The sequence below is a fragment of the Aptenodytes patagonicus genome, chromosome 7, assembly GCF_965638725.1.
Source record: "Aptenodytes patagonicus chromosome 7, bAptPat1.pri.cur, whole genome shotgun sequence".
Classification (NCBI taxonomy): domain Eukaryota; kingdom Metazoa; phylum Chordata; class Aves; order Sphenisciformes; family Spheniscidae; genus Aptenodytes; species Aptenodytes patagonicus.
The window spans coordinates 42,324,413-42,342,614 of NC_134955.1; the positions used below are offsets into that span (position 1 = coordinate 42,324,413).

The following is an 18,202-nucleotide window of genomic DNA, read 5'->3' on the forward strand; positions in this document are numbered from 1 at the left end:
TGGCAATTTTATTGGCAGATACGCTCATATATGAACAGCTGCCTCGGGATTACACTAAATCCTGAGCATTCTAAGCAGTGAAGACATCAAGACTCAGGACTTGCATGCTAAGCCCTCATCCCTTACAAGAAATTACAAAGCCATCACCACCTATAATGATCATGATCTGAGATCTAACTACAGTTGGCTTTGAAAATATAAAACTGTTCAAATTAAAAATAATTGATTTGCTCTAATGCTGCATTCAAGAAAATTACCAGCAGCACACAGAATAAGCAACAGCATGCAAAAATCTTGAGGAATTTCATGTTTCAGCAATCGGTGTGTTTATAAATGTGAAACAAACCAAAATGCCATGTGAGCATAGGAAGATACACACACAAAAAAATCCAAGAGAAGTCTGTGATCCCTTTCAAGCATTCCTCTACCTTGACACAACTGTGTTAAGACACACACTCTTGTTACTTCCCATCCACTTTTTATAAAGAATGAGGCAGGATAAGGGTTAAATTTTACTACAGCTTCCTACCCCTTTTGTCCCTCTTTGGTTCTAAGGCATTTGGTAATTATGTATTAAGCACTATAATAATTGTGTAGTTTCTCTTAAAATAACTTCTATTTTGACCTGGCTATGGAAACAAAACGGTATTTTTCTTGGTCAACAGAATTTATTGCAATGACAGTAACCTCTTCTTGGATGTGCCTTTTCATCGTGAGTAACTTTAAACAGAGAGTCTAATAATTTGTTAGTCTGAATTATGTTATTCAGATGTTTACAGAATCCGCTTATACAATTCATTATTTTTCCAGAATTGTTTTCTTCTGTGTTCAGTCTCAAACACTGTGACCACCTTTTAGCATCTCCCAAATTCCCCAACAGTTACAGTTACTACTTTACCTGTGAGATTCTGCTACATGGGAAAACATTACTCCAAAAAGACGAGTTGCTGCACTGATAACAGACAATACAGGAGGTAGCGGTTTAGGTACTGAATCACCTTTTGCAACTTTCTCATAAATTGAGTAAGGGTCATACTCCAGGCTGCCGCCAGCTATGCTGTTACCTAAAAGGAGCTGTAAGAAGGAAAAAAGAAATAGCTATATTTTTGACCAAGTCAAAACGAGCACTGACCCAAATAACTAGAACTGTATGAAAATATAATACCACCATTATACTAGATCAAAAAGTACCTGCTCTTCGATAAATCGGTGGTCAGTCTCCTGCAGTAAGGGACCAAGTAAAAGGAGATCATTCTCATGACAAAGGGGTGGAAGCAAGAATGTAGAAGCATCGATCTGGCTATCTGGGACAGTCAAGTCGGCCACTAACTCTTTTAGAACAGCACAGAAGCTTCCTTTAAATTAAAAAAAATATTCAAATTTTTCGGTTAATTTCTTGCCACAAGCAACTTTGGGAGCAAGATATTTATACTGAAATGGCAACATCCATCTAACATTTTTCTTAAGTCTTCAAATAGTTGATTGGAGAACACTCTCGCTACAGGGGAAAGAACAGAGCACTACCTGAGATAAGCAAACTAAGCACATACAGCAATCTAGAAGCTGAAAAACAGAGACCTTTACCTTTACAGAAGGCATAATGCCATACAGCTGCTAACCCAACAAGTTAGTTACATTTACAATTAAAGTAGAGGAAAAAAGGCAGTTACAAGCACAGACATATTTCTACTACAAATTTCCTGAAAATTAATGCTGTAGAATGTATTACATAACCATGCAGGAATACTTGGACTTGGCAAGCAGATGTAATTTAAAACATCCGTAAGTTTGATAAATAACCAAAAGCTGCAGAATATACTCCCCTATTTCAGGAGTTTGCACTCAAAAAGCAAAGCACGAGGAATTTACTGTAGGTTACATTATGATAATTTACACTGGTAGTTAAAACTTTCACATATTTTTGTACACAATATTTCAGACAAGATTGTGCATTATACATAAACAGCAACATTAGGCATTCCGAGTCAGACTATTTTAGGTTATTAAAATAGTCACTGCAGTGAGAGAACATTTCCAGTGCTGAACCATATGTGATGAAAAAGGTCTGGCTTATCTGATAAGTAAGTTGTGTTGAAAAACGCTGCAGAACTGATCTTAAAGAATACACTCACTCTTTATGCAAATATTACATAAGAATTTACCTCCAGAGCATTAAGATTGCAAAGTCAAGTCCTCATGAATTGGGAAATATCAGCATGAAGGGGGGCTTAAGTCCACATATCCAGTTCCTGGCATTCAGTTTTGCTGTTAGATGATCACACAATTACCTGCTTGCACTAAAGTTGCTTGTAATTTTTCAACACACAGAAGTTCCAAAAAGTGGGACAACACAGTTGTCAGCACCTCATGAGCACAAGCAGAACCATTTGTATAGTTGGAGCTGGTAGCTGTAACCAGCTATTTTACCCTTCCTGAATCTTGAATCTGTTCTGAGAAAGCTGACTTCCTACCCCCAAAACTCCTGTCCCCATCAGCCTCTCTCCCATGCAGGCATCTGTTGGTTTGCCTGCCTCCCTGACTAATTAGCAAGTATGTAATTTTTCCCAAAATGCTTAAATCTAAATGTAAAACGTTACCACTATCAAATATATTCCAAGATGCACAGATAGTGTGTGAAAGGGACAGAAATTGAGTCTTTTTAAAAAACGCAATAATTAAAAACAACTAGAAACTGCTCTTTCATTGATTATTATAGATCACAATAAAAAAAAATTGAAAAATTCCCTTTCTCTGAAAACAGCTTTTCAAATAAAATTTAATGGAGATCCTCAGCAATTTTTAACCAAATGAACATTTATTTTAGTCCCAGACACTTGGCCATCCTCAACATGTCAAATAATATTTTCCTAATGTAAAGCAGTTCAAAATTTTGAGCCAGAAGGCTGTTCCAGCATTCTAGCTATTCATCTCATCCTATTAAGAAAGAGAAGTGAATGCTTGTATTCAATTTCATGGTTTAGACAGTGGAACATAACAAGCACAAAAAACTGAAGAATAAAAAGAACCCTAATGAGTTGTCTGACAAAATACATTAATTTCAGACCACAGAAAACATCAACAAATCTAATAATCAAAATACAAACTACTGAAGTTATTTCTGTGAAATTATCAAATTGGACATCATAATAATTAAACTTTTTTTTATTAACTCACAGGAAATAAATGTTTTAGCCTCAAAAACATGAGCACATCAGCATCCAAAACTAATGACGTGAAAATGATCAAGAATATAAAAAATCATCTTAGAAACAGAACCTGCTTTTCCCAGCTTAACAAGTCCATACTTTGTATCAGCTAAATTGAAAAGTCTTAACCATTCACACATGACAGAAGACAGCACCTAGAACATGCTAAATGTTTTTCACTGATGTTCAAGTTAACCCAATACATTCTTCTCATAGCTGTCATTTCTGAAATAATGCAAAAAATCATCTACTACTCACAGTAAGCCTTCATAATTCTGCTGTTTGAGCAGACCATTTTTTATTGATGACAAAGCAGCAAGAGAAACATCAGAGAGGCTGAAAGAGAGCAGGAAAGGACCAAGCGGAGCCTAAACAAGTCCTAGTATCTCCGGCCTCAGAAATCTAACGGTTTGAGTTGACAAAGAAGCTTGAAGCTATGAATAAAGGAATCTGTTTTCAGCTGTTTATTTTGCTGGGTATTTTGGTTTGTTCCTCTTCTGCTAAAGAAAAAAAGCTTTGCACATTATTTGCAAATACTAAAAGCTTGAGTTACAACTCCTAGTATATGTCCCCATCACTGAGTTTCTCAAAAAGAAACAACTTGCACGTTTCTAGCCTCTGGCTAACTACCCAGATCGAACAAAATGAAAAGAAAAGAAAAGAAAAGAAATAAAACCATGAACTGGTGAAAGCTTCTCATTCAGTGTGTCACCCTGAGCCATGCAAAATGTGCCAGGATGTGCAACATGAGTACACTTACTGTTCTTCCTAGTGATAATGACTAAAATCAGACATTGGAAAAACACCCTGGGTTCCATAATCGTATTGTTTTCCCAAATAATTTATTTTAAAAAATCCTAGTATTTGCAAAGACACAGTTTCTGCATGAAGCTGTCATACTTGAAATAATGTGGAAAGGAAGGTATTTGTTTCAAGCTTTACCTTAAAAACTTTTTTTGCATTTCTAAATGATACATACTTACATATTAAAATACATAACAGACCTTGAAAATAAGCTCTGGTAACATATGCATTTCCATTCTTTCCCCAGTCTCATACTGCTATATTACAAACAGGTGAACAACTATGAGACTACAACTGTCAAATTACTGTTTTGATTCTAAGGCTATTTACAAAGCTTTCAGCAGGGTGACAAACCTTTTAAGCTTTTTCTTTATTTATTGGTTCTAGATTGCAGCATCCTCAGCTAGGATGCTTTTGCACAAGATTCAGACTTTACAGGTCAACTGTCTATTTTTCAATAAAGCTAGACCATATGCAAAAATCCCAAACGAACCAAGAAATCGCCAAAACCACTCACACCCAAAAATCCGTATTCTATAAAACATTGCCCCTGTAATAAAAGAACCAAAGAAATAACTTGCTGTAAGGGATGGAGGTGTCATTTTCAGTCTTTTAAGTCCAAGTCACACATTAATATTATACACTATGCTTCAAGTGTTATATACAGACTTCTGAAGTGACAACAGCTTTAAGGCAAAGGTCAGGGATTTGTCCTTATGAAGATTCACTTAGCAGTTACCACTAGATGGAGCAGATTATTTGAGTAAGGATTCCCTCCACCATATAGAGGACACAGCCAATTCAGTGGCTGGCTGGCCCACATTCTCTCTGTCCTGATGAAACACCCTGTACTTCTTTTTACAACTGTCAAACACTCTGGTTCCTTATTTCAGTCCATACAGTACTCTATGGCAAACTATATTCACATGACAATTTAAAGACAACAAAGGTATTTAAAGTTTTAGTTGAACTGTTAGACCTGTCGAGCTACAGTGCATAGTCATTGGATAAGAGGATTAGATTTTAAATACTGCTAGTTATGTTCTGCTACAGAAAAGTGAGCCTATCCCCAGACTTTTTTGAAATTTGTCTTTAAATACAAATTTTTTATCCACAATCTGCACAGGATCAGATTAATATATCTGTAATATATGTCTACTTGAAGCAATTAAATTAAATTCTTTTAATGGACTATATTCAATTGGTTTATGCTAAGATTATACATTTTGGATTTAGGATTCAATGGAAAGTAAAACAGGCATCAAAATAAGTCAATTCTTCAAGTAGTTTAAAATTGCAAAGTTGTCTACCTTCAAGTTTCAACTAAAAATAGGACAAAAGTCTGTATTTGTAATAGAAGGGAAAAAGAGATCATGAACACTAGCTTTTCAAAACCATAGTGACTTCACTACAATTGCATCAAATCTAAACAGAGGGAATAAAATGTGTTTATTAGGAGAGGTGGAACTACTCCTTGCTAGCTGAATATATGTTGAACAAAAACTTAAAAATGAGCCCATGGTATTTTTAACGGATATCTCTTTGTAAGGAAATACGTACCTTCATAGGTCTTTGGAGGCAATACTGCTAGTAATTCATAAAGTTTATGTCTGTAAACTGTTGATGATGTTTTTAAAGAATTTCCATATGATTTATATATTGAAGAAAGCCTTAAAATATAAAAAGCACAGAGATGTTAAAGACTTTAAGCATTATGCAACACTGCAGTTTCATTTGTACCACTCTACTGAATACTTTTAAAGTCTATACATAAGTACAGTTTTAATTTGCACTACCAATAGTACAAGCAAAACAATTTATTTCACATGTTCTGACAGAACCTCTATGTTCTCCATTCCCAGTCATTACCTTTATTTAATACTAGAGAAATAAATAAGGCTTTCTATTGCCTTTTTTGTACCTATATTTATTACAATTAACTTTTTTGTTGATATATCTCTGTAAATTTGTGTTTAGAGTCCAAATACATTAAAACACGACATATTCTGAAGGCAAAAATTTAAAAATTATAAAACCTTTTACCAGCTTAGGTCTGAATCTAAATATAAAAAATGCCCATCTCTAAAACTTTTTGTCCAAGCGTTTCTTGAATTTTTTTTTTAATTTTATAAAAAATGATCATGCTTAAACACAAATGTGTATGTTTGATTTAAAAAGTAGAATAAAAACACTAACTTAACAAAAGCATGCAATAATTTCTTCCCTAGCATTTTTACATTATACTGGAATCTGCAAGACACATTATGCCAGCTAAAGTCTTCAGCTATACAGCTGAATACTATACTCCAATTTTTGTACTTTGAAAAGAAAGTTCTTTAGAAAGTGCACCGAATCAAATACAATAAGATTACTCTGTAGCTTTTCAAAACCAGAATCTCATTTAACAGTTTGATACACACACTTACTGTGTCAATAAATCAACAGCACTTGGGAGTGGAGGAAGAAGTCTCTGAACAACTTCATCCGTAAGAAGACCAGCACAGTGGGAAACAAAGCTTTTGATAGCTAGAAAAGGAATTGGATTTTAACTTACTTAATGTGAGACATCTAGAAGAAAAAAAATCCCATTAGTGAAGTAATCACGTTATTACCTCACTAATAATTTAAAAGTAGAAGAAAGAATGCAAAAAAAAATATTTAAACTATTTTGACCAATAATTTAAGAAACTGATGAAAATCTCGAATGAAAAGTCATATTTACAGATCCACTGTTTCAGTGTCTCAGCTTGGACATTCATACCCCGACTTTTAATTGCATATGTGAATGCAAGTGTTTTTTGCTTTTTGTTATGAATTATGGGATATAACTCAACTTTATGATAATTCCGTGATAATAATAAAAAAAAGAAAAAAAAATGGGAGAAGGATGATGATCAGATGACCTGCTGCTTACTTTGCTAGTTCTCTATTTAAATTTAGCTTCCTTACTGTACTTTAAGAAACAACTTATATCTACACAAGTATTTTTCATTATTTACAGAAAATTAAACTTGAGTTAGTAGTTCAGAAAGCATCTAGAGAATATACAGTATTAAAGACCTATTTCCAAAAGGAAAAGAAATTAGAATCATAGAATCATTAAGGTTGGAAAAGACCTCTAAGATCATCGAGTCCAACCGCCAACCCAACACCACTATGTCCACTAAACTATAGAATTATAGAATCATAGAATCATTGAGGTTGGAAAAGACCTCTAAGATCATCGAGTCCAACCGTCGACCCAACTCCACCATGTCCACTAAGCCATGTCCCTAAGTGCCTCATCTACACGTCTTTTAAATACCTCCAGGGATGGGGACTCCACCACTTCCCTGGGCAGCCTGTTCCAATGTTTCACCACTCTTTCAGTAAAGAAATTTTTTTATTTAAAAAATTTATTTTTATTTATATTTTATTTATTACATATGTATTTTATATTTATTATTTTATTATATATTAATATTTACAATAGTTATAAATTTTTATTTATTTTTTAATAAAAAATATTTAAAGGTTAATTGTTTAGGTTACTTCCAAAATGAAATTACTATTGAATTCCACTCTTTCCGATAGATTTTAATAGTGAGAGAGAGGGGTGATCACTATAGTAGGGTTCACATTTCTGCAATGTAAAGGACCCTTTAGTACTCTAGAACACATCACTGAAACACATTAAGTATTTAAAGGTCACTGGAGTAATCTCTTGGAAATCCAAATTCACAATATTTCATGATGAAAAAATGCAACCTACCAAACAGCAGACAAATACATAGTACTCTTTACTGGCTGAGAATTGCAACTTCCTTATTGTAATTTTTACCTGAGTCTTTCCGCTCTCACAAATGCGTCTGACTGACTCACCAATTCTATTTTGCTTACAGAAGTCAGCTATTAGGAAACAGAACTGCTATTTACCAAATAAAATAGACTGTATAAACAACAGAACATATCCTAGTTTGGGTCCTCATTCGTTACAGTGATATGTATGTTAAACAAGAGACGAGAAGCAACCTTCCTGATATCATTTACTGCTTGGAAATCAACTGATTAGAAGAACGAGGAAAAACGCTCTTGGATTTTTTGTTTGTTTGTTTTTTACAAAAATGAAACACGTGTATATAGATATAGGTATACAGGTAAATATATATGTACAAGCATGTATGTTGGGGAGTGAATACATCCTTTACCATCCAGTGAAAAGAATCAGTATTAAGTATTGTTGTTCTTTCAGAAGGAAAAACAAACAAACAACCAAACTATAAATATGCAGAGAAATACACAATAAATCCCGCTTACCACAGAGAGCACCAGCACGACCTTCCAGTGTTACTTGCCAGGTAAATGAATCTCCTCGTGTCTTCTCTGTTTCTAGGTCTTTAGGAGATGATGGAAAGATGCACTTCCACAGTAACAGCATTCGTGGCAGATGGTGTTGGACAACTGCAGGACCTGTAAGCGTTGACAGTAGTCATGCCAGTGTAAGGATTAATAAAATTAAATTTTCTCTTTGTTTCTTGTATCTATGTTCACAAAATCATTACAGCTGTGAAAAAAAACTTTATGCTACTTTCCCAGCCGTCTCATATATCATTTCTCAAACATTTACTGCCTTGGTACTCCATTTTCATACATAACTACATACCCACTGACACATTTACAAGTATGTCACCAAGCCAACTATAATCTCAGTTTTACTAAGTACAGACCCTGTGGATCACCAGCATAAGAGAGATGTAATAAGCAATAGTGATGTTCAGAAAAGCAAACATTTGTGGTAGGTTAATCTACAAGGTGTGTTTCCCGTAATCTAAGAAAACAGCTGGGAGCTGTTGGGCAGAAGCAATAGCTGAAAACAGGAAAGGTGCCTTAAAAATATGAACAAAACAGGTAAAATACATTCTTCATGAGTAATTTAGTGATCGCAATCAATAATCTGACCACTAATAAATATCAGAAAGTTCTGTAAGATTTCAAATGCCTGACAAGAGGGAAATACAAATGATTAGCTCATTTTGTTCTGGGATAGATCTTAAAAAAACATCAGTGTAATTCTTCATGACCGCAAAGACATTTGGTTAGATTGACTTTGAAATTTATCTTCTACATTTAATTAATAGCAGTCTCACCCAGTCACTGTTTTTCAGACATTGCTCCCAATGAACTAATAGCAAATTTGGAAGAAATGACATTTTTATTTTAGAATGTTTTTCTAAAGATTCCAATTTACATTTTTTTTAAGAATTATTTTGCAGTGCTAAATTAAATGAAACATCAAAAGAACTAAGTCAGAGAAAGAACACAGAACAGGTTAATTTAGTTTAAGAAAAATTGTAGAAAGCTACCACCTAATGTCATGAGGGCCGCTATCAACAGCCATCCAGCCTGGGTTCGCTGCAGTGAAATGCGACTGTTCTGAGAAGCAGAACACAACAAATCCTCTGCTACTGTCATGATTACCTTCAAAGTTAAAGAGAAAAACAGAGCATCAGCATCTTAGTAACTACCAAATGATTCTTCAATACTACTTGCTGTGATACTTAATCCTATTTCAGTGTTCCCAAATAGAATGCCATCTTCTTCTCACACTGTAGCAAGAAACTCAGGCTCATGAAGTTGCAGTGACCAACTCGGTGCTAGTCTGGGACAGCTTCAACACTTCCTGTGGGGTACTAGGTAAGTTACTTTGCTGCTTTGTCCCCTTCTTTTATCAGCAGTAAAATGAGAGCTGATAATTCTCACAGGAATACGTGTGGCAAGGATAGAAGTATTCTGATATTCTGTTTATGCCACTAGGTAGAAAAAGGATAGCATGAGACCTACGAATTGGAGCTCAGAAGAAGTGGTGAAAGGGGCAATGATCTTTTTATCCCTGTTTTAGAATACGATCTATCATTCTGACGTTTAATCAACAAATTTTTAATCAACAAATGATATGACTAAACAAACAAGTTAGAATGGTATGGTATGGTTAGAATTAATCCTATCTTAGCTTCTCCACAATAATTGCATGTGCCTACTATTACATGCTAAATGCAAGGTGACAATGTGCGCTTGTTACCAAAGCCTGAGCTAGCTGGAATTTACATGGAGGAACACACAGTGTGTCCACGGACAATTACCACAGTATGGCTACAACTTCAAAAAGTATTCTGCAAACTGTTTGTTTCAATTCTGTTTCACATATACCAAAAAAAGTCTCTTACATCTTGCATTATGTCTGGTTGCCAAAACAAACTGCTTGTAAATTAGTATTACAAGAAAGAAGTGTCATTATCAATAATATCATTAAAAGCCTCAGTATAGCAAATTTCCTTCTATAATTTTTTTGCACACTCTAATTTATTTGGACAGTATAGACAGCATCCTTCTATAATTTATTTGAAAAATTATAAAATTTCATGAAAGTTTGCACATAAAAGTTAGCTTCATGAAAGTTTGAAATTTGTACACTTCCAAAACTTAATGAAATATTAACAGTCTGAAAATAATCGTTTCCCCAATTCCATAATGCTATCAGGTGGTTGCAAATGAAGACATTTATTTTCACAGATTCTTGATAGATTTGAAATATTTTATTCTAAAATTAAAACAGCACCCTTGTGAAATTATATTATTAAAAATCACTAACAGCTTACTAAGCTATACTTAAATTACCTGATAAACAAGCATCCTAGAAAGGATTTCATTTAATGATTTCTGGCAATTTTTCTCTCTATGTACTAGGAGAAATGTCTTATTTTTGAAGGACTTTTTTTGAACTGAAGTATAAGCACTAATACAGAATGCTAAATATATACACACCCACTAATTATTTCGTTCTCTTGAATAGGTTCCACCTGCAACTCTAACCACTCTTTCAAAGGAAAATGCATTAATATAAAACAGCTTCTGTCCAGATCACTACTGCCTATGTTAGATATTTCCTTTTCAAAACTGCTCTATTTAACACTGGTCTCTTTCAGTTCCTCAGAAGAGGAGCTAGTCTGGAATCTGGCAGTGTTCCTAGGAGAGAATGGAAAAGGGCTTTTGTCAACTCCTCTGTTCTCCCCCCTGCCAGCTTAGTACAGAATACAGTGTTTCTCCCACACTTTTCTGTGCCCTCCCATACCTCCTCCTGGCCCTCTTTAATCCTTTTCTACTCCTCTAAAAGAAATCTTTATTAAGAATTACGTTTCTCTGTTAAATAGAAACTTTAGCTCGGCTTGGGTGTACAGTAGTTGAATGGCACTTCTTATCTATATAACTGGGCAAACGATACTCATTTTGTTCTCTCCGCATGGTCTTTCAGTAATCATGAGGAAAAGTTTTTAAAAGCTAAGAAAAACAGGCTTTTTTTTTTTTTTAATATTTATAAATTGTTTCATCAGCAGTTGGGATTTTGAATGTTGAGAACTGTAGCTAGCAATGTCTGTTAAGGAGTGGCATGGAACAGTTAGTATTCAACAACGCTGAAAGGGTGGGCTGGAATCACTGCAAGGGACATTTTTCCTAACGTACTAAAGCATTCCTTTCATCTTACAGTGCTGTAATAACAAGAAAAAAACCCACAATCCTTGTGTCAAAGTGTGCCACTTCTTCTCCAATGTCCACTGGCTCCAAAACAGATATTTTCAGAACTGATAATGTAAGTTTCCACATTATGCAGAGAATTAGCATGTACTGCTGATATTTGTGTTGCACCATGGTTTTCCAACTGTGAGTAATTCCATGGATAAAGTTCGCATTGAGATGGAAACAGCTTCTTCTCCTGGTCTGTATTTCTACATCTGCATATCCCTAAAACTTCAGAGCACAGTATATCCTATCTGCGCTAGTGGAGAGATTGGTACAAGCATCTTAGACTATGTTAATGCAAGAAATTGGTTTCTGTTAAATTCTGTAAAATAAAATGAAAGCGTGTATCTGTTGGACTTGATTAAAGATTTTGTTGGACTCAACCAAAGATTTTCGAGATAATACATAATTGCTGTTATTGGTATAAGCACTGACTAAACTGTACACTGGAGAGTCATTGATGGGCCTGGGAAATATTAATTTGGCTTAATCTGTGGTTGAATGAGTTTCCTTCCAGGAAGCTTATTTCTAACATCACAGCATGCAATAGATCTGTATGTATACTTCTAATTATTTTTTTGTAAAAGAAAAATCTTTTCCTTTGGCAGAGTCTGATACATTTCAGCTGTATGTACTCCAGACTAGCCTTTTCTCACCATTAACAATGCTGTCTAATTTAAGCCAATGTCAAACTGGGCCAGAATTGCAGAAAGTTTGATCTTGCTGTAAAGAATTTAGTTTGAAATTCTGAAAAACGTAACTCTACTCACAAAATGTGTTCTCCAGATAAACCTTTTCTTAGACTGTTGAATTTAAGTCCTTACAGCTCCACAGAATTGACCTCTGTCCCAAAACAACAAACAAACTTCTCCCCTAACAAACCTCTCCATTAGAAAAAGGTAGCAGTATGAGTGGTTAATAAAGTCATTAGTGACATTTCCTGAGAAATTCACAATCCTGACACATGTGAGAAAAAAAACTTGTTTATCTGAGTTACAGTATACTTCAAAATCCCCTTCTTGAGGAAAGAAAATATCTTATCAGTCTACTGGGTTACGTGATCACATCATAAAGAATACATGCAAATACTACTGGAAAAACATCAAAGAACTGCCTGTAAGTAAAGTATTCAGACCATACCTTCCCTTTTCCATGTGGAATTCCTAAAGGACTGTGTTTTACTGCACCCAGCAAAGCAGCAACAGCAAAACTGTAGCCGGTTACTGCTTCTGGGGAGGATTTCAATGCACTAAGACGTTCAATGCAACGATCCAACAGTAGGGACACATAGGAGGGCAATGCTACTGCAATACAGCGTAAACACCAAGCTGCTGTTAGTCTAACTGAAATGCTGGGATGAATAATGACAGAAATTACTGCTTCCAGAACTCCTGAAAAATAAAATGCAAAAACATACTTAAGAAATAGGCAAGAAGATGGTCAAACAAGCAAAAATGTATACAGAGGACTGGTGAACATACCGCTATCCAGCTTCTGTACTTCTCTTTAAAAAGTACTATTGATTTTTATTGTGAAATATTTCTTATCAAATTTAAATACTTCGATACTTTTCAAAAAAAGTTACCCTGAATGAAAAGTAACAATATGAAGAAAACCTAACATATTATGCAGTTATTCACCAACATGCATAGAAAATATCTGTAAGTGTTCTCAAGGAAGCAGAAATCCATGCAGTGGAAACAGATGTACACTTGAACCCATCCAGAAAAAAAAAAATTCTCCCTGCAGCTAAATGAAAACAATAAAGGCAGATGAAGATACCCAGCTCAATCAAACTGATTTACTATAAACATTATGAAGTGTTGGAACACAACATTATGAACCCTTAATGGAGTTAAATTTGATAGTGATTTTTTTTTTTAATTAACATACAGGCCGGAGAAGATACAGAACTCTTTGGGCAACATCTGAAGATTTCCTACAGCATGTAAGGTAGCCAACTTCCCCTCTTCCTTTTTTTTCTTTTTTTTTAGTTTAGTGGAAGAAAACAGAAAAGGATAGAACTAAGGAGGTCCAGGTGAGGAGACTGCACACCAGAAGAAAGGCTGCTATAGTCAATGCCAGACAAAGGATCCCAAGAGATTTGAAAGAATTGACAGTCTAGCCATAGGAAATCAGAGAAAATCACAGTGAACGAAGGAATATGTTTTGTACTCTGGTTCACAAAATAATTCAGGGCTTGTACCTGTACTGGAGTCTTGTAGTAATGGTGCTGCTGTAGTTCCTAAGCCATGGATGAGACTTCCGAGTTCCTGAAGTGCACACACAAGCACATGCTGACTTGCTGTTACATCTGTTGTACTAATTCTTGTTTCCAAGTTACTTTCACTCATTGCAGCATCTGATAACACAATATAGGAAGATCCCCATGAAATCATCACCAAAATGAAACAAACAGATCAGAAAAAGGATTTTGCTATGATAAGTTGTTTATATTACCAAATGAGCTTTTATGATTACCATTTATACTATTTACCAAACTGTTTTCATAAAGGTTTACCTTCACTGAGACAAGTACATTTCTATTACTCAATTGGATAGTGTAGTAATGTCTGTGAGGGCAGGAGGGTAGGTAAAATGGAAACTATCAAATTGCTTATCTTTAAGTGATGGGGAACAGTGGCTAGTAAGAAGCATGCTATTCTCAGCCTCACCAAAAGTGACTTGAAGAGGACATGCTTTGATATAATTTGCCAGATTTTACTACATAGTCGGAAAAAAGAAAGGGAAGGAAAGAGTGAAATAGTGCAAGAACAAGCGAGCGAGACAGTGGGGGTGGGGAATAAAGAGGGAGGGAAAAATCTGGAGTTTTTTGAAAGTTCATCTTTTGAGACACAAGGGATTATGTCAGTTTAGACATTAACATTTAGATATTTAACTAGGATACAATATGCAGCTGTATGCCAGGGGATGACTGGTTATGCCCAGCATTCTCTTTCTTTTCCCCTACAAGGACGATGGTGGGAGATCAGCAGCTTTTTTTGGAAGCTGTGTACAAGACTTTATCATGCAAGAGATCTGTTTTCTCCAGGAGAAATGCTCATTTTGTCAATTAGGAACAAATGCTTCTTTTTTGAACCACTAGTAGTGTCAGCTGCTCTGAACAGGAAGGCAGAATCTGGCTAGACATATATTAACCGCCAATTTAACTTATTTTACAATACTGTCTGTATTTTATTACTGCATATATTTATTATTTTATTATATTTGTAATTGGTTAAAATGATATTTGCCAAGGAAGACGTGTTAAAAAAGATGTTTACACTTGTGTGGGTACACACATGCACACAGACACACAGAAGCAAAAAACGAGCCCAAGTTAAAAACAAAGCAGTCCATCGAAAGCCCTCTACATTATTATGTTAATAAATCAGCACTATATATTCTATTTCTGCAGTCTCTGGATTAGGAAGTTGGACAATCACTTAAAAAAGGAAAAACAGAGGCTCAAATGGATAATCTTGTTAGACCCATACCCACAACTTTCTTCAGTTTCCAGATGGCCTGACATATCTCCTTGGCAGCTGCAATTTGAGCTTTTTCCCCAAGAAGGCCTCCTACTGTAGCTCGAAGGATAAATGAAACACAGCGACGACAGCCGATAGCATCCATCTGACTCTGAATAGCCTTAGGGTGAGACTGAGACACGAGATCTAGAATATGGGAAAGGAAGGCAGAGAAGTTCCTTTCAAGCCATTGTGCTCCTAATGTAGAGACAAATACCACATACGCCTGGAAGAGATTTGAAAAGAAGCCATATTTTAGAGCAAAATCGTCTGGAAAACCACTGCCAGCTATCTCACATACATAATTTTTTTTATCTCTGCACATTGCCACAACTAGAACGTCATGAAACTGAGATTATTTATACATTTATGCATCCATAAATCACATATATTCTCACTTCAGGTAGCTTCAGATTTTTTGGATCTATTTAAATAATTTAAATTACTATCAAAACTGTACAAGCAATATTGCAGCCTGCTTTGACTGTAAGTTAATTCAAGCTGCTTGCCCATGTTATTTCATTCCAGAGTGTGAGAAATGGCAGTTTATCCTGCACAGGCACTTGTTATGTAAAACACTGGGTTTGGTCTCACTGAACAACAGCTTCCAGCTATTTAGCATTCTGCACATGGAACCCAAATTTAATGTATGAATGCATTTTAAGAACTTCTATGTTACAAAACTATAACCCATAACCCTGAGACAATTTTTTTATTATAGCCTTTGAATTAAGGAATATTTGCAGCCCCCAAGCACTGCTCTTCATCTCTATGAATTTTAATTGTTTGCCTTGCAATGGAGGTACCATAAAAAGACTATGTTTGTCACAGCAAAGAGAAAGAATGCAGAGTCACTTTACAAATCTAATCACCGCAAGACCATTTATTTTGCCACATACTACGCTCCCTTACAAATTTCTTCCATGTGCCTGTGTTAGATTTTTTTTTTTTAAATGAATGGATGTGCTACCATCAAGAAAAGGGAATACAAAAAATGAGAATATGCAAATGAACACACAAAATTCCTCATAAGAAAGTTCACAAATACTACCCATATCAACGAACTTCTATATTTGCCTCATACATACTTTGTCTCATGTCTAATATTAACAACTACATTATTCACGTAAAAGAAAGCGCAGTACTGTAGACAGAGAAATTGTACTATTAGATCCTGTCAGCATCTAATAGCTCTTGAAAAATACTACTTAGGCTTCATAATGTACCAGTACATTACCCCTGTTTTACAGATTTGAAAACTGAGGACTTTAACAGGATAAATAGACTTGTGAAGAGTTATACTGCTACATCTTGAACAGTAGAGTTATACATGGCTACATCTTGAACCTGGCTGTGTCTTGAACAAATATAAATTCTTCTGCCATATGTAAGAAGTCATCTTCAGTGTTTTTCTTATTTTTTAATTTATAATAAGCTGCAATTCACATAATAATTAATACATTTTATAACTGCAAGCATTTTCTACTTACAGGCACTGATACACGCACAATTTCTCAAGTTTTTCTTACAGAAACATTACACTATTTTAACTGTTGTGGTACAGTTAGAGTGTACCATCTAGCACAGGTACTATTGTGTTAACATAGAAATGCATGAAAAGGAGACAGCCTCCAAAACCCAGTACAAATAGTCAAAACACTGAACTGAAATATCTATTCCTGGAAAACTAATAAAAACACCATGTATACAGAACACCCTAGGAGTCTGGCACGCATTTTCTAGGCAAATAGCTGTCAAGGTATTATTGTTTCAGCTTTTCAGTCTCTCTGCCACAAGTTAATGCTTCCACCCAGCATGATCTGAGCATAGAAGACAATTTGTGAGCACCTTCTAGCTGTTTCAGCGGAAGTCTGGCAGCTTCTATCAGTAAGTCAAGCTAATTTACAGATTTTTTGCATTACAGAAGTTGAAATGCACTGAAAAATTCCTTTACTGGCAAAGGGGACGTATAAAATAGCTGTGGGGACTGTAACATATTAAAATAATCACAGCTGTTTGATATGTAAACGTTCACCATGACCTTTAGTCTTGATTCACAGGTTTAACATTTGAATATCTAGGTCTTAGCATGTAAATGCCGTTTAAGATAACATGTACAGGAAGAAGCCAATCTGATATTATCTGAAAAATTTATACTGTTTTTACCAGCATGCACTATATGGTCTGACTTCAGTCCTGCTCAGTTAACAAGATTCTATCCTCTAAGTGAGCATCGTGGAACACAACAAAACAGATACTTGGTTTTTTTCCACTAAATTATGTTTTTCTTGTTTTTCACGCACTTACTCAAAGCAGAACCATTCTTTCAGAATGGGACTGAGAATGTCTCTATATAGAAGGAAACTATTCCAAGTTCAAAGAATTCTTTTAACTTCCCCCTTTCATTTTTAGACATAAGGTATTAAGTTTTAAACTAAAAATTTGAGAAAAGTACTTATTTATATCACTTACTTGAAATTCGTATCACGTGAAGCTTTCACAAGTAATACATAGTTTGAATATTTCAAAATTAAATATCAGGTAAACAATAAGCAACATCAGAAATCTTTTTTATTTTCTTTCTAGCATAACAAGATGTAAATCCTTATTTTAAATTACATATATTTCATCACAGATACAAAAAAGGATGAAATCAGAGATACATGGAGAGCAAAACAGTTATTATAGGAATGTTTAGCAATCTCAGAAAATCATAAATAACGTAATCCAAACCTGGGTGACTCCAACTCTAACATCTCTGCTGACCGAACTGGTCCCTTTCAACATATCGCCACTGGCTCGTAGAAATCCACAACTTCCACGGAGAAACCCAGTTCCCAATAGCTCCATCACTTCTTCCAAAGAGATTCTGCGGAAGTTATGCCTGGTGGATGCTAAGAATAGATGTAAATCTTCAGAGGAATAGCTCTGTAAAACTTGTTACATTTTAGAAGAAAAGTTTCAACTCTAATTGTTTGAGAAAAAACGATTTGCACAAATTCAGTAGCACAACCAAATCCAAATACTGTTTGAGCATAATTTCACAACAGAAACTAAGACATTTTAGGACTCAGTGCTCCAGTGAACCACAATATTTCTCAAGTTTTTCTG

General features: G+C 35.0%; 1 protein-coding gene across 3 annotated transcripts in view; it reads right to left on the reverse strand.

Annotated features, from left to right (window-relative positions):
* The window catches only part of HEATR5A (HEAT repeat containing 5A), a 69,810-nt gene that overhangs the window by 30,163 nt on the left and 21,445 nt on the right, over nt 1–18,202 (reverse strand). For all 3 annotated transcript variants that reach the window (XM_076344998.1, XM_076344997.1, XM_076344996.1), the window contains exons 8-17: nt 17,825–17,985; nt 15,062–15,317; nt 13,771–13,926; nt 12,705–12,955; nt 9,356–9,467; nt 8,307–8,459; nt 6,437–6,536; nt 5,571–5,680; nt 1,192–1,355; nt 899–1,074 (exon numbers count right to left, since the gene is read on the reverse strand). In XM_076344998.1, coding sequence (XP_076201113.1) covers nt 899–1,074; nt 1,192–1,355; nt 5,571–5,680; nt 6,437–6,536; nt 8,307–8,459; nt 9,356–9,467; nt 12,705–12,955; nt 13,771–13,926; nt 15,062–15,317; nt 17,825–17,985 — 1,639 coding nt within the window. The remainder of the gene's footprint in view (nt 1–898; nt 1,075–1,191; nt 1,356–5,570; nt 5,681–6,436; nt 6,537–8,306; nt 8,460–9,355; nt 9,468–12,704; nt 12,956–13,770; nt 13,927–15,061; nt 15,318–17,824; nt 17,986–18,202) is intronic.